We start from the raw sequence: 14,915 nt of genomic DNA, 5'->3' as shown, positions 1-14,915 counted from the left end.
CAAATCAGCTTAAAAAATTCCAGCTGTGTTCATGCTGAAGCCATCACAAACTCTAAGCCTGGGATCACTTCTCCATGCCAACTAAAGCCTTTTCAGGCCTCGAGAGGTAAATTTTTGAAAAAATGCCAAGCCTCTCCTTGAAAATAACATCTTAATTGGCTGATATTAAAAAACCCCAGAAAGTGCCATTCTGAAAATTCAAGTGCTCCCATTTTTGTGTTCTAATTTGATATTTGCCTTGTAAGAGCACTCAACATACTCGCACAGAGACTGTCTCAGACAGCTGCAATGAGAGGCATGCAGGCTGGCTGCTGCAGACAAGGAGGAGCTCCTAAGGGCCATAGAAAGTACAGCTCATGATGTGTACCCTGTGCCATTGTAATGCACCACAAAGGCCAAAGAGGTGTGTGACAGACAGTGCTGGACCCAAGGAAAAGAGTGTTTCATCCCCTGGCTGGCTGTGGCTCAGAGGATATCTCAGAGGAGAAGGAAAATCCACTCTGCTGAGAGCAGTAGCTGTTCTCAAGGAGTTTCTGTTTAAGGGTTAGGTTCAAACCAAGTAAAATGCCTGGGATCAACAAATGAAGGCTTCAAACTGATGTATCTATAACACTGTTCTAAATAAATATGCCTTTTTTTCATTAAAAATAATGAAAGTATTTCATTATTTCAATATTAATGAATACATCTACTGTTACTGCCTTCCCCTCTCTGTTTCCTGTTGCACTATCAATTGTAGTGTGCATATCTACCATGGTACTTCTCCTGTTCAAAACTTTGCATCATGAAAAGGAAAGAAAACGAAGCTCATAATTTTCAGCCAATTGAGCTAAATAAGGGAACAGACACTTGCCTGGCATATTTCTCTTATGCTTGTAAATCTAACTCTGCAGCTCCTTTGAGATGGGAGACTGAGAGATCAAGTCTGATTTACACACATGTTAAAAGGAGACAATTGTTTGTCCAATTTAATTGATTCTCAGCTGAAGTAAATTGATTTACCTTGCACAACTCAAAGCTTTTGAAAATAAATATATTTTCATTAAGAATGGCAAAGAGAAATGGTATTAAACAACAGAAAAGAATTGTTAAGCAACAGAAACAACAACAAATGATAAGGAGAACATGTAACCGAGAAAGCCTATTACTGTCAGGGAGGGATTTACAAGACCTTGTGTTTTTCAGTTCCATTTCAAAGCAATATCAGAACTGTGAAATTGCAAAGGCAATTCTAAAAGGAGACAACAGTTGAGACAATAGTTAAAAGTGAATTTTAATACATTACACATTTACCGTGTAATTCTTAAAACCTTTTTTTTTTAAATTTTGGAATGCCATTCTGGCCTTCTTAATGGCTGAAAGCAGAGCCTGTAATTAAAAGAATTTGGATTCGTGTTCTTTTTTAAAAAAAATAGAAGCAACTGCCAATACACATATTTTTTCCATGAAGAAACTTGGCAGTCCCAGCTGATTGTGATGTCTCCTCATCCACATTCTAGAAGATAATTTTGGTGAGGTAATAATTTATTCCAGAGCAATGTGTAAGATTAGGCAGAACAGTTCAGAAGGCTGAGTATTCATCCCATTGTATCACTAAAAATTGCATTTCACAAAATCATATTTACATTTGAAATTTTTACTGGAAATAAAACATTCTCACAAAAAGAGGATGCATTTCATATGAAGTGTTTACTTACAGCCTCCAAACAAAAAATTTAAAAACCCAAACAAAACCAAAACTATTCTTCCTTTCTCAATATTATCAATGCCATTAAAAATTACATATAACATTGGGAGATGATGGCTAAATCACAAATTAAGAGCTCAGCCCTGAAAGTTGCTCACAGACCAGTCTCTAATCTCATGGTGATTTGAGGGCCTTCACACACCAGATCGGGGATTCACTTCTCCCAACAACACACAGAGCTCCCAATAAATCCTGTATTTCTTGCAACTCCCTGACAGCACTCACTGGAGTTGTGTACTGGTGAAATGCTTTCCAGAGACTTTTTTCTATCAAGGTGATATGATGGAGAGTTACAGATTTTTTTTTTCTTTCATGAGAATGATGAAATACCATGGCCTAATTTCTTGTAGGTAAGATGTGAGATGGCAAGAAACACCTTCAAAATGCTGCCTTGGAATAAAAGTCTTGTAAGATTGTAAGTTAAAACTATGTGTACTGTGTTTCCAAAAAAAAAAAAAAAAAATCTTTGTATAATCTTGGGTATTCATTGTGGTAATTGAGGAACCTTTGTAGCACTCACTTTTGTTTAACTGATTTGTTGGGTTAGAGTAGTAGGTGGAAATATCCCAAATACTGTATAAAGGAACAGGAAATAAAACCTCCACCAACCTTGCACACAAAAGAATCAAGAAACTTCTCATTAAGGAGGAATAGTTTGCCTTACATTCACAAGGATAAGATGAAGAGCTAAACTCTCTAAAGGGATGATGGTCCCAGATCCAGAGGGGTTTCATGGAACAGGCAGAGCAATCACTGCCTATCTTCTTTCCATTGTTACACCTGAGTCTTAGCTCCAGTAAATCACTACCAGGATTTCTGCTTCCTGGAAGAAGCAGTGTCAGTGGCAGATGAAGTAACAATGCAAATGCAATTGTACCAAGTTTGCACTGAATAAGGTAAATTCTCTGTTAACCACAATCATTCTCTTCATTCCTGGAAATACACGTTTATCTTGATTCCCAGAAAGAGAGATACAATATCACCCTGATTCACTCAGGTAATGGAGCACATTTTCCTCAGCTGTACCCCTGAGACTCCACCTCTGTAATCAACTGAAAAACATACAGCCTTCTTTAAACCTGGTGTCTGCTGAGCCAGGGATGCCTGAGTGTAAGGTGAGGTAAGATGAGCTGAGGAGCTGCACTGTGAATCAGTAAACCGTGTCCATAGTACAAAGACCTTCCCCTGAGAAACTGCCTAGTCTTTTTATTAAGGAGTGTTACTGAGAACTCAGAAAGTCAGCACCAAGAAGAACAAAACACACACGTTGAGGGAACAGCCAGTTCAAATCACAGCACAAGTTCTTGGTCTCTGTATTTATTCATGGCAGGACCTCAGTCAACGCACTTCAATAAAATGAGTAATTATTGTGAGTCACGTCACTAATTACATCTGATACACACAAAGGCTTGTGCAGCTCCACATCTCAAAGTGCACTGTGAGCTCATCCAGTAGGAGCTCTGTGAGCTCACAGAGGAGCTCTTGTTACTGGTACCCAAACACTAGAAAAAAATGGGGTATTGGAAATGTCTATGCCATTTCTCTCTCATCACATTTTTTTAAGTATAAAAAGAAGATGTGTTGTAGAATAATGGCAATATAACTGCCTACGTAGGGAGTGCAGCATTTGCCTTGGACAGGCAATGCAAGAAAGAACTGTAATGACAGAGCAATGGAATTGGCCAAGATAATCTGCTTTCTTCTACGACAAGCAGAGAGCGCCAAGATGTGAAGAATCTGTCAAAATGTTCTAAGATAAAGTTTAATTTTTTCATACCAAAATTTAAAAAAACAAACAAAACCACAGCTGGTTCAGATACAGGTCAAATTGACTGAGTTCAGGAACATGAGGAGATTAAAGGAAGTAAGTAATCTCTTAGAAAAAGATCTACTCATTAATGTGCAAGAAAAAAACAAGTCTACACAAATTTTGTCAAATTCAGATGAGCTTTTCATCCAAGAGCAGGATCAAATTTGTAGGCTGGTAATTTGTTGCCTAGTAATTAACTACCTTTGGTTAATCATCAGACACCTCTGTTGCCTGATAATTAACCACCTTGAAGACGTACTTCTTTGTGCTTTCCCATGAGGGTTCCTCTTACAGTAATTTTAGAGCACAAACACAGAACTGGACCAAACAGCACCTGTGACTTCAGCTTTACTGCAAGACCATTTTCACAACTGAAGTCAAATCACATGGCACAATTTAACTAAATACAGAAACAATAAATTATCCTCTCCTGTGAACTCATGTCAACAATAATGACACTGAAGCCAATGAAGCCACTCAAAGACACTGGCACTGAACAAGAACGTGAAAATAAGCAGATTCAATATCATATGGCATACAGGACCTTTAACCATAGAATTCTAGAAAGAATACAGAGGTTTTTAAATAATGCTTCATTTAATATGTTTGATTTTTTTTTTTTACATTTAACTCATAGCCTTTTCAACAATTGAATTTCAATACAAGATTTATAGCAATAAGCCTCTGTTTATATAATAGAGAATAAAGAAACACAAACAAAAAAAGGCATAGAAAAAAAGTACAGAGAAGGCAGAAGTGTAAAAATTACCCCCAAAGACTGTAATTTGTAACAACCAAAGCTGTCAATTCGAGACCCCATCTGGAATACTGACCACAGCTCTGGTGTCCCCAAAATAAGAACCTGAAACTGTTGGAGCAAATCCAGAGGAGGTCACAAAGTTGATAAGGGGACTGGAGCACCTCCCACACAAGGACAGGCTGAGAAAGTTGGGGCTGCTCTGCCTGGAGGGGAGGAGGTTTGGAGGCCTCCCAGCAACCAGAGGCCTTCCAGCATCTCAAGGGGCTACAGAGAAGCCAGAGAGAAAGGCTCTTTGGCAGGAGTGATGGGACAAGGAGAAATGGGCATAAACTGAAAGAGGGGTGAATTTAGGATAGATCAGGAAGAATTTTTGTACTCTTGAGTGGTTAGACACTGAAACAGGTTGCCAGGGAGAGTGTGGATACACCAACCCTGGCAGTGTTCAAGGGCAGCTTGGATAAAGCCTTAAGCAACCTGGTCTAATGGGAGGAATCCCTGCTCATGTCAGGGGATGTTGGAACCAGATCCATTAAGATCCATTCCAACCCCTTAGCATTCTGTGATTCGATAACTGTAAAAACCAATCTTCACTACTAAAGATAAAACAGTACTTTAGTTTTAGTTGGCTGTATTCAAATAAAGTTTTTTTAGATCTCCAGTGAGAGACAATTAAATTGGAAAAGTTTTCATATTGTTGGTGCTCAACACTTTATAAATTAACATTATTTAAGATCCATGAAGCTGTGAAACCATCAAATCAGTTAATTTTGAGAAAATATTACCCACAATTTGCTGAAAATCAAGCAACTATATGAACATTCAAGGTAAGTTCTGCATGTAAACAAAATTAAACCATGGATCTCTTTCTTTTTTCTCCTCTCTTTTAATGCTTTACTTCTACTTCATTTCATAAATAACTTTCATTCCACGGACACCAAAAAAGATCCAATCAACTATATGAGTGTAAACCTTTGCCTACTAGACTGTCATCAGCACAAAGTCCCTCAAATAATAAATGAACTTTTTATTAACTGTGGTAACATTACCATTACAATAAGGGATTGTTTAAAAACAAGTTGTACTGCTGTTGCTCAAGAGCGCAAGGAAAATGGTTCTCAGTTCCTTTATTTTTCCTTGAGGGTAACCACAGGGGTTGCATTAAATCTTTTAAAATATGTTGACAGTTGAATAAGTGCTGCTGTTGCTCTGGTGACATTTTATGCACTTTAATTGTCATTAATGAATCTGACTGATACTTTCTTAAAATTCCTTTACGTGTTCTAGTAATTTTATAACAAAGAGAACAACAAAACTGTCTGCAAATTAGCCTTGATCCACTTCTCATATGGAATTTTCACTGCAGGCAATAAAAGAATCTGCATGGGAAATATCTGCTAGACCAGACATTTAAGGCAGGAACGCATTACACGTTCCCAGTAAATTGTGAAATTATCACTTTGCTGTGTATCACTGTGTAAATTTAAATCCCAAAGAAGCTTTGTTTTAAAAAATACACTATCTGCTTTACTATTTAAAAAAATCACTCTATCTGCTTCAATCAAATCAGAATTTGATGTTAAAATGGTAGGGCTCAGCATTTTAGGGCTGCAACAAAACCCAAAAGGTTTGTTTCATTCCAGCTCTCTTGGAGTTGGAATGAAACAAAGTCTGACACTAACCTGCAGTCTAGTACCTCCTTCCTTTTTCTGGTAATACTCCCACTGATTTCAGAAAGGCTTTTCCCCTGTGAAGACTGAAGGATACAGCTCCCAATTATCTGTTCAGGAACATGCAGTGACAAGAAGGAATGCACAGAGCTTGAGAAACAGCAGGCACCACACTTGATTGTTCATAAACAGATAAGGTAAGTCTTTTGCTATGAAGAGAAAATAAACTATGGTGCTTTAAATCATGATAGGTGATTTAAGTAGATTAAAAAACATCTATTCCAGGGACAAGGAGCCAGAAGAGGCAGGAGGAGGGGGAATAGTGTGCTAATGGTGCAGGGAGACATGTTGAGTCCTTTGCCTCCCCCGCCCCAGGTTCCCAGAACAACAGGAACACAGCAGATGATTCCCAACACTGCTGCACCTGCTGCAGCACAGGCTTCACATCTTGGCAATTTCAGAATAGGAAAAGCTTGGGGCCATCTTTTTTTCTTCAGCTGCAGCAGCTCTTCAAGTGCAGACCTTGTACAGGTACCAGTGGTTTGAGCCATCCCCCTTGAACAGGACAATCAGGTCGCACAAAATTGCCCCAGGCACACCCAGAGCCCCTTTGCCTGGTTCTCCTTAAGCCCAGTTCCCTGTATTACCTGAGCTCAGCTCCAGCCTGACCTTCCTCCAGCTGAGTAAATGGCTATACAAGGTGCAAGCAACAGGAATCAGGCCTCAGGGTTCTGTGGAGCACAGCAATTTCCAAGGCACTCGGGGTGCAGACAGCAGTAAGTTCCACACTCACGTCATACCCACAGCTAACAGCCTCAGTTAAGGCATGAGCTACATTTTAATTAGACAAGGGGCCAGGCTTTTGATTTCAGAAACAGAAGTTAGGGTTGCAGTCCTTCATCCATTGAAGTTAATTGCAAAATCCCTATTATCAGGCTCTTGAGGTATTACCCAGGCGCACTTTTTAATTACATTTGATTCTTAATGAAGTAGATGGCAAAGAGAAAAGCAGCCCATGATTCAAATGATTCACATTTTTATCTTCCCTGATAAAAAACAGAATAGGTCAAGATACTTGCTGGATTTTCCCATGAGAACTGCTGCAATGTGAATAAGCTCAATTGACTTGATCCTGAAGGAGCAGGTTAGCTTTGAAAAGCATCACTCATTTTCTCCTCCTGTATACACTCTACCCCCAAAACTTATGCAATGTAATTGTAGACACTGAGCCAAATCCAATTCAGAACATGAAAAATATCACATAAGTATCCTAAGCTTGAATGACTTGTCTTCATTGTCTAATGTCATTTAAAACATAAGGAGTCCTAATTATGGTTTTATTTTCAAATGATGCACTTTAAAAGAGTGACAATTCTCCATAAAAACTGACAGCTTCTCAGGGCAAGGAGACTGCCAAATAACTTGGTATTTCTACATGATTTAAAAACAAGAAGTTATGAAGCAGCTTATGAAGAAAAAATGTGTTATGACACTAGAGAACAATAGCTAGAGAACAATAAAAAGTTTCACCTTTTTCTATTACATCTCTACTCATGTACGCAAACAAAGATTTATAGAACAGAAATTCATACTACAGGTGGGACCATTACCTTGGTATATACAACAACCTCCAAACTCTTTTCACATAATGAAAGTTGTTTCTTACCATCTGGAAATCAGGTTTAAAAATAAAACTTCTGTTTATATATTACACAAAAAGCTTAGCTTTTTATTTCAGACATACTTCTCATATTGTAAAAACACATAGTTCATTTTTTACTTTTATGACTTCAAAAGACCCAATAAAAATTTAGGACCTAAAAATGTAATTTCTTCTTCAAAGGTTGGCTGTTAAGTATGAGGGAGAGTAAAAAGTCGGTTTTAAGAAAATCAGATAGCACTGCAAGGCTCTCTAACCAAGGCAGCCAAGGAGGGTTCCAGCAGGAACTGGTGAGGCAAGGCTGTGCCCCCAGGGCTGGCACAGGGGACAGAGCCCTTGGGGCCCAAGGACCTGACCAGACAAAGGGGTCACTGCAGCATGAAGCTGTCATAGCCCCTTCTAAAGGAAGAGGGGACAACCTCCTTTCAGGGACACAGAAACTAAGGTTTTAATTCAGTATTTTTCAATTCCTGGGTTTGGGGTCTTTTGCCCTATGGCTGCTTCACTGTTTCAGCCTTGCAGGATACCTGTGATGAGACAAAAGCTCCTGAGTTTCTGTCAAAACCATTTTCCTCTCATTATAATTCTTTCCCATTCACAAGGCTGAATACCACAAGACATGAACACTTCCTACTTCATGGTCATACCAGAGATGAAGGGAAGCTGAGATTACTTTCAAAGCCACCAAGGAGATGGTGTGGCAATCTAAATCAGCCTGTCGTGCATAACTGTGGCAAACCTGCAATGTAACACACAACCACAGCCACACCTGCCTCTGTGTTGAGTTGTGCCAAAACAGCTCCATCTCCACTAAAACCAGTGCAGACTTTAAACAAGGAAAATAAACTCCTATCCCTACTTCTTCATTTGAATTCCCTCTTGGAACTCAATTCCTACTACTGCTTTTAGTGGAGCCATGCTATTTTACACCTATTAAGTACTGCATTGATCAGTTTAGGGCCCCTTGTTCTATAATTTAATTATTCAAACTCTGGTTGGTATTTGCTGAAGGTCTAACTTGGCAGTCTCCTTCTGGACGTCTCTCACTCTCATGTTCACATAGTTTCTGATCATTGTAGCAAGTAGAAGTTTGAGATACTTACTAGCTCTACTATTTTTAAAGCAATTCTTAGAGATTTCCAGAGCACACAGAGTATTCCCAAGGCAGTGGCAGGGCATCCCTGCACTAATGAACCACAGAAGCCATCCTAATGCAAGCAGTATTGGTGCAGGAAGTAGCAAGCCCTCATGCCTCAAAGACAATCACAGAAAAGGCAGAGGGCTGGAGAAACTCAATGCCTCTATAATTAGCGACAGAAAGTTTCAACTCAGATTTAACAGGCACTGTAAGCTGAAGAACACACACATTCTGAAGTGGTGGCTAAAATCAGCATTTAAGAATAGAAGAATAAGTTACTTTACTATTAAAAGCAATACTGGTGCAATTGCAGCAATGAGGTACTGCTCAGCATTTCAGAAGTAAAAGAAACTCTTTTGAAAATTATAATTTTCATTGCTGGGTTACAGTATGAAGGCATCAGCGACTGCTACACGGTATGTACATCCTGCACGGAGCACTAAGTGCACAAGGAATGGAATTTTTCCAAAGGACTCTGTGCCTGGCTAACTGTTCTGGTAAAACTTCAGGCAGCCTCATTTTTAGAATATAAAGTGTTTCAGTTGACTGAAAAGGAAAGCAACTCAAATCATTAATAATCTCCACCACATGTAATGTGTTATATTTTTTCCAAGCAAAATTACAGATAAGAAACAAGCCTTTAATTGTTAGTAAGTCATAATAATCCAAAATAAAAAGTCCACTAATTATTAATTATATATTAAATATGCATCTACAGCAATAGGTAGACTCTGGTAAAAGAATCAAATTTAGGCTGACAGGTGCCTCAGCAACAAACCAAAAACTGTAATTGTGGCCACAGATCAAAATGCCAGTTTCTACTCAGTTATTGAATTTGAGGAGAAGAAGAAAATGTTCAATCATAATATTTGTTTAACAATGTTTATCTTCTTTCTTACCATTGAATGTTAGGAACACCCTTGCTTGAGGCTGGGAAGATCCTTTTACACTGCTAAAGTAAATAAATATCCCAATCAACACGTTCATTGCAAGAAACGCCATCTCTTCAGATTTGCAACTTAACATCCAAGAAATGAAACCTGAAAGAGAGAAATATCACATTACTCTTCTCATACACTCTTGTGGAGCAAAAACAGAAGTATGGAAAGATTGTGTTGGAGGCCTCTTCCAGCTGAAGCCATAATTACGGATGTGAAGGAGGTACAGCACTTCTGTTTTTCTTTTGTGCATCTGCAAGTGGCTTTCCCCAGCAGTTTTCTGTGCTGGCACAAGAGGAAACTCTCTGCCTCTTAGTAGGAACCAAGAGAGCCCAACTTTTTGCTAGGGCAGACTACAGCACCAGACTCAGTTTATTTAAAATGAAGACAATTCCACCTGCTGGAAATATAATTATGCTAAATGTCAAGGCAGAGCAAAGCAAGGACAGGAGATAAAGTTTCACGAATAAAAATCTGGCTGATATTTTTAGACATCTCTCTCTCATGTTGAGTGAGGGGGGGAGGTTTGGGTTATTGGTTGTTTGGTTTTTCTTTCTTTTCTTTAAACATCTGAAATCAAAGGTGCTTGGAAATGAGACTTAAGTTTTAGCAAGCTCTCTAATCACCTTCAAGTTTTTCTTTCAAGAAATTCTGGCTGTGTTATATCATTAATTTCAAAACTGTGAAACCAAAAGTATTTCAACATGCTTGAAACTGTTAGTCAACGTTTGCTTTTTGGGCTAGCTCCTTTCAGGATACACACCTGCTCTCACTGACTCTTACAGGGCACTAAGAATCCCAGAGTTGGACAATGATACCACACTTGATATATCTGCTACTTCTCCTGCACATTTGATGAACCTTCATTTATAGGAGTTAACTGCTGAGAAGCCTGAGCATCTCAGAGAATCAGAAAACACTCCAGAACTCTGTATGTTTTCTTAGTTCAGGAAGGACTTGAGATTACTGAAATCACTGGAGGAAAGTGTCTTTTCTAATGGACTTCAGACCAGATCCAAAAACCCAGCCACCATTAGAAGCTGAACAGTGCATATCTGTATCACATCTGCTACTAAGCTGCATCTCTCCAAAAACTGTGAAGTGCAAACTTCATTTTGCCTATCGTAACAACTATGTCAGCTCAGCTGCAAAAGTGAGAATACATAACGCTGTCATTTTAGGCCCATTTTATTTCACTGCTTTTATATATATATATTTCTTTTTGATGCAAATAGCCTTTCTGCTAGACACCACTTATTAGTTAATCATTCAGGTGATATACTTGATTTTATGGCAACAGGAAGCACTTTGAACGTCACAACCCCTATAGCTAGAAGACATCCTTAAAGGCTGTACATTTATTTTTATTAAGAGACTTGTTACCTGTGCAGTCAGCTTGGCAATCTTCACCTCAGCTCTGCTCCAGCACTACAGTCCCTCCAGTGGAAGCCAGTATTTCTACAGCCAATACTTCTACAGCCTCGTTCATCCTGTCCCTCTGAGGCTCACACCTGTCCTTAAAGGGCCGGCTGTAAGCACCCGGCAGGAATGAGCTGTCAGGCGGGGATGACTTTAGGTCAGCACTGGCTTGGGCTGGATCCACACCACTGATTTAGCGGTAAAAGCCCCGTATCTCGTTACCACCCGTGTCAGTCCCCATCCACTCACTGTAAATCGCTTGGAAAGGCTTCTCGCTGTGCACGGGGACTTCACACCAGGCTGGGGGTGGGAAGGAGAGCGCGCACGAAAGCGCAGAGCTCTGCAGCCCACACGCTGAACTCTCCTTCGTTATCTGCTCTGAGTACTGGGAAATGCACGGAGATCAAGCAATTCTACAACTCTGCTAATTGACAAAAACAACCTTGTCAGAAATTTGCCAGCTACAGATCGGGTCTGTAGGAAAAACATATCCATTCTGGCCCAGTTCCAAATTATCTCTAAGGGTCTGTTAACTAATAAAATGATAGTTGCAGAGTTTTTGCCAAGAATAATTTTTAAACAGGCTGCACGAACTCTAGTACTAATGTTGCTTTGTGGGCTTTAAATTTAAAACCTTGTGACTTGCCCATGGGATATCCTTTAACTTACTCGTCTTCTAAGAGAGAAATGGCATTAAATCCCAATAAAATTTCTTTGTCAGGCCAAAATAAATAGCCAATCATACAGAACATCTGATTTAACAGACACAATGGGATAAGTATTTTACAGTAGTAACACTATGCTTTCTTTGCAATATAGATAAAAAGTCAAAGAGGAACAAGTGTGCGGCTTTCCTTCTGCCTTTAAATTATACTGTAGGAAACAATAATAGGAAAAAAAACCCTTTCAGCTCTCTTTCCCTCCCACTCTCGTGCCTCCTGCCAATTCTGGTGTAATCAGTTAGAGGAGTGAAACATTGCTACATCTCATTGCTCAAATTGCAGATCTTCACCGTTAACACAGAAGTGACAGGCAAATATAAGATTCAAGTGCTGAGCAGCATGGTTCCTACCCAGCTGTTAGGCCCATAAATATTAAATGCATACAGTGACAAAAAGGTACCTCAGGGTGCCTGACATGTGAGTTATCTAATGGAAATAGGTTTAATTTCAGAGATTTACAGAGCTGGTAACTGACAGCTCATTGCAGGTTAGACTCTTGCTATGGGCTTATATCCCAGCTCTGAATTTATCTCAGTAAGTCATGATACTATATTCAGCACGTCCAGTGCACATGATCTCTGCTGACAACACACAGACCTAAAGCCTTGCAAGTACTTTAGAATCCAACAGGACAGACAAAAAGCAGTGTCTAATTGCATTTCTGTTCTTACATTCTAGCGTTAACTGTACACAAACAGAGAAACCGCTAAGAAAGTGAAGTAGTGAAGTTTCGCTGCCACGGAGGTCGCTGGCAGCATGCGGCACGGCTTCTGGAAAGTATCGCTTTGCTAGGAAGCGCTGTGCAGGTGTCATCTGCTACAGCCTGGTCCCACCCCTAAATCCTGTAAGGAAAATCATTTGGCAGAGCAAAGAAGAGAAATGAAGGAGAAAAAAAAGACTAAAAAACCCTGCCAAACACGGAGTATGCCAATCTGGAAAGCACTGGTTTAACTATCTGTGAACAGCAGCAAATTCCAACCATCAGAGACATTTCACATCTATTACAGAAAAGAAAGAGAACTTTAAGTTATGCTTACCCGGCTATTGGAAGCAGCAGTATTACTGATTTCTGTCTGGTTTCTATCAGTTTATAGACTCCACTCCTGCTACCAGAACATTTTAATTCCAAACCTGGTTCACGGCAGAGAGTAAAATAAATAAAATAAAAAAAAATAAAAAAATAAAAAAAAAAGGGGGAAAAAGAAGAAAAGTCTTTTCTCGTAGTGGTTGTAAAGATACTCTCGGCTCCTCTGTGCAATAATCCTGGCAGTGACTCCTGAGGCTCAGGGAGCGCTTCTCCCTTGCGCGCAAGCACGCACCTAGGAGTGAATGGAGCGGCCGCGCGGTGCCGGCGCTGGTTTCCAGTTACAGGCGCTGCCCTGCCCTGGCCGCCGCTCCGGCGAGGCGAGGCTCGGCAGCCGCCGGTGCATCATTAGCTGAGCAAATAGGGGCTGGAGCTCATAAATAATGGCGAGGCCACACCCCGCCCTGCGCGCCGCCGGCTGCCGCCCGGCCCGTCCGCCCGCCCCAGGCAGCGCCGCGGGCAGCGTGCAGGGCAGGCTGAGGGAGGAAAGGGGCGCGCAGGGCGGGCAGAGGGGCGTAAGGAGCGCGCAGAAAGCGCAGAGAGGCGCGCATGGCGGGCTGAGGGACGCAAGGGGCGGGCACGGCGGCGTGAGGGGCGCAGCGCCCGCGCTCGGTCCCGCGGGGCTCGGCCGCCGCAGCCCCCGGCCCATCGCGCCCGGAGCGGGAGCGAAACTCGCCCGGAAAGTTTCTGCCCCGCCGGACGGGCCGTGCCGGGGCTGCCGGAGCGCTGCTGGGGCCGGGGCAGGACCGGGGGAAGCGGCGGGACCCGGGCAGAGCGGCCCCGGGCCGGGAGCGGAGCCGGGCCCCGGTGCGGCCGCGGGGATGCGGGAGAGGGCGGAGGCCGGCAGGGGTCACTGTGCAGAGGGAATGGGAGCGGGCGGCCGTGACGGGGAACTGGGTAACAGGCAGACCCTGGGATGGGGCTCTTAGGCTCCCCGCGAACTATTTCCGAGATTCAAAACTTTAAAAGCGAAGAAGGTTAAGAGAAGCGTTAGGACAGTGGTTGGATTCAGCCCTCTTGATTGATCCAGGTGTTTTCCCCCAGTTTTCTGAGGCTTTTTTTGCGGAGATTGGGAGCTGTATTTGCTCAAGCTCAGTTTTCCCCGAGATACGCTGAGCAGCCTTTCCCGTTTGGTGAGATTTGTGCTCTTACAGCAGCGGGCCAGCACTGAAAAATTTGTCCAAGGTGTCAACTGTGTTAAAGCCCAAGATTTTCCAAGCAACATCACTTGGGGTTTATCTTAAAAACCATCACTTAGGTTTTCCTAAACTGTCTGTGCTGCTCTGACCGGCTGGGTGCAAACTCCTTTTGGATCAGGATTTTCACTTTTGCAGAGAGAGATGGTCTGTGATCCTGTCAAGGCAGTGTGGGTCGCTCAGCACGACTTAGAGGGGAGCATATCTCGTGGTGCCCTTGGAGACATCTCCCACAGCCAGAAATATGTTAACCAGTAAACAAGTACCCACAATGAGTGTGCACATGCTCAAGTTAAGTTTGTCTCCAGCTGTTACACACTCTGGCCATACTAACCCAAGCAGTCAATAATAGTGGTGGTATTATAGCCAGGGATGAGGGAATAGCCTGAACACAGCACCCTGACTAAACAGATTTTGTCTATACATGTGGATTGCTTTATGGCCTGTGTCTGTTGGTTACTTTGTGTAAAGGCTCTTTTGCATGAGTGAGGGTCACAGGTATTTCAAAGATGGTATATCCCCCAGGCTTCAGTGCCGGGCTAGCAAAGTTAGTGCTCTCTTCAAGCAAGAAATTTCAATATTGTATGGCACTCACCATCCCAGAGGATACAAAAGTATATGGAATGGTCTGTCCTCTGAAAAGTCAGATTTGCAGCTGATGCCAGAAAATAAATGGATCCAGAATTTTTGAAAGCTTGATCCACTTCAGATCATGCCTTGAAGATTAATTCACTGATGCTTTTAGATGAACCAAACTCTTGAGATCATGAGTCT

At 41.5% G+C, this 14,915-nt stretch overlaps 1 protein-coding gene across 3 annotated transcripts in view; it reads right to left on the bottom strand.

The window, feature by feature from the left end:
- Window positions 1–13,274, bottom strand: part of SEMA3C (semaphorin 3C) — a 117,533-nt gene extending 104,259 nt beyond the window's left edge. The window contains exons 1-4 of one of the 3 annotated variants that reach the window (XM_059471483.1): window positions 12,899–12,998; window positions 11,389–11,563; window positions 11,104–11,273; window positions 9,682–9,822 (exon numbers count right to left, since the gene is read on the bottom strand). In XM_059471483.1, coding sequence (XP_059327466.1) covers window positions 9,682–9,808 — 127 coding nt within the window. In that variant the 5' untranslated portion in view covers window positions 9,809–9,822; window positions 11,104–11,273; window positions 11,389–11,563; window positions 12,899–12,998. Of the gene's footprint in view, window positions 1–9,681; window positions 9,823–11,103; window positions 11,274–11,388; window positions 11,564–12,898 lie in introns of all 3 variants that reach the window. The other 2 variants (XM_059471484.1, XM_059471482.1) reach the window with 2 other exon arrangements.
- Between the last annotated feature and the right edge of the window lie 1,641 nt (window positions 13,275–14,915).

The sequence above is a fragment of the Ammospiza nelsoni genome, chromosome 5 (genome assembly GCF_027579445.1).
Source record: "Ammospiza nelsoni isolate bAmmNel1 chromosome 5, bAmmNel1.pri, whole genome shotgun sequence".
Classification (NCBI taxonomy): domain Eukaryota; kingdom Metazoa; phylum Chordata; class Aves; order Passeriformes; family Passerellidae; genus Ammospiza; species Ammospiza nelsoni.
This window is presented reverse-complemented; position numbering and strand designations above follow the sequence as displayed.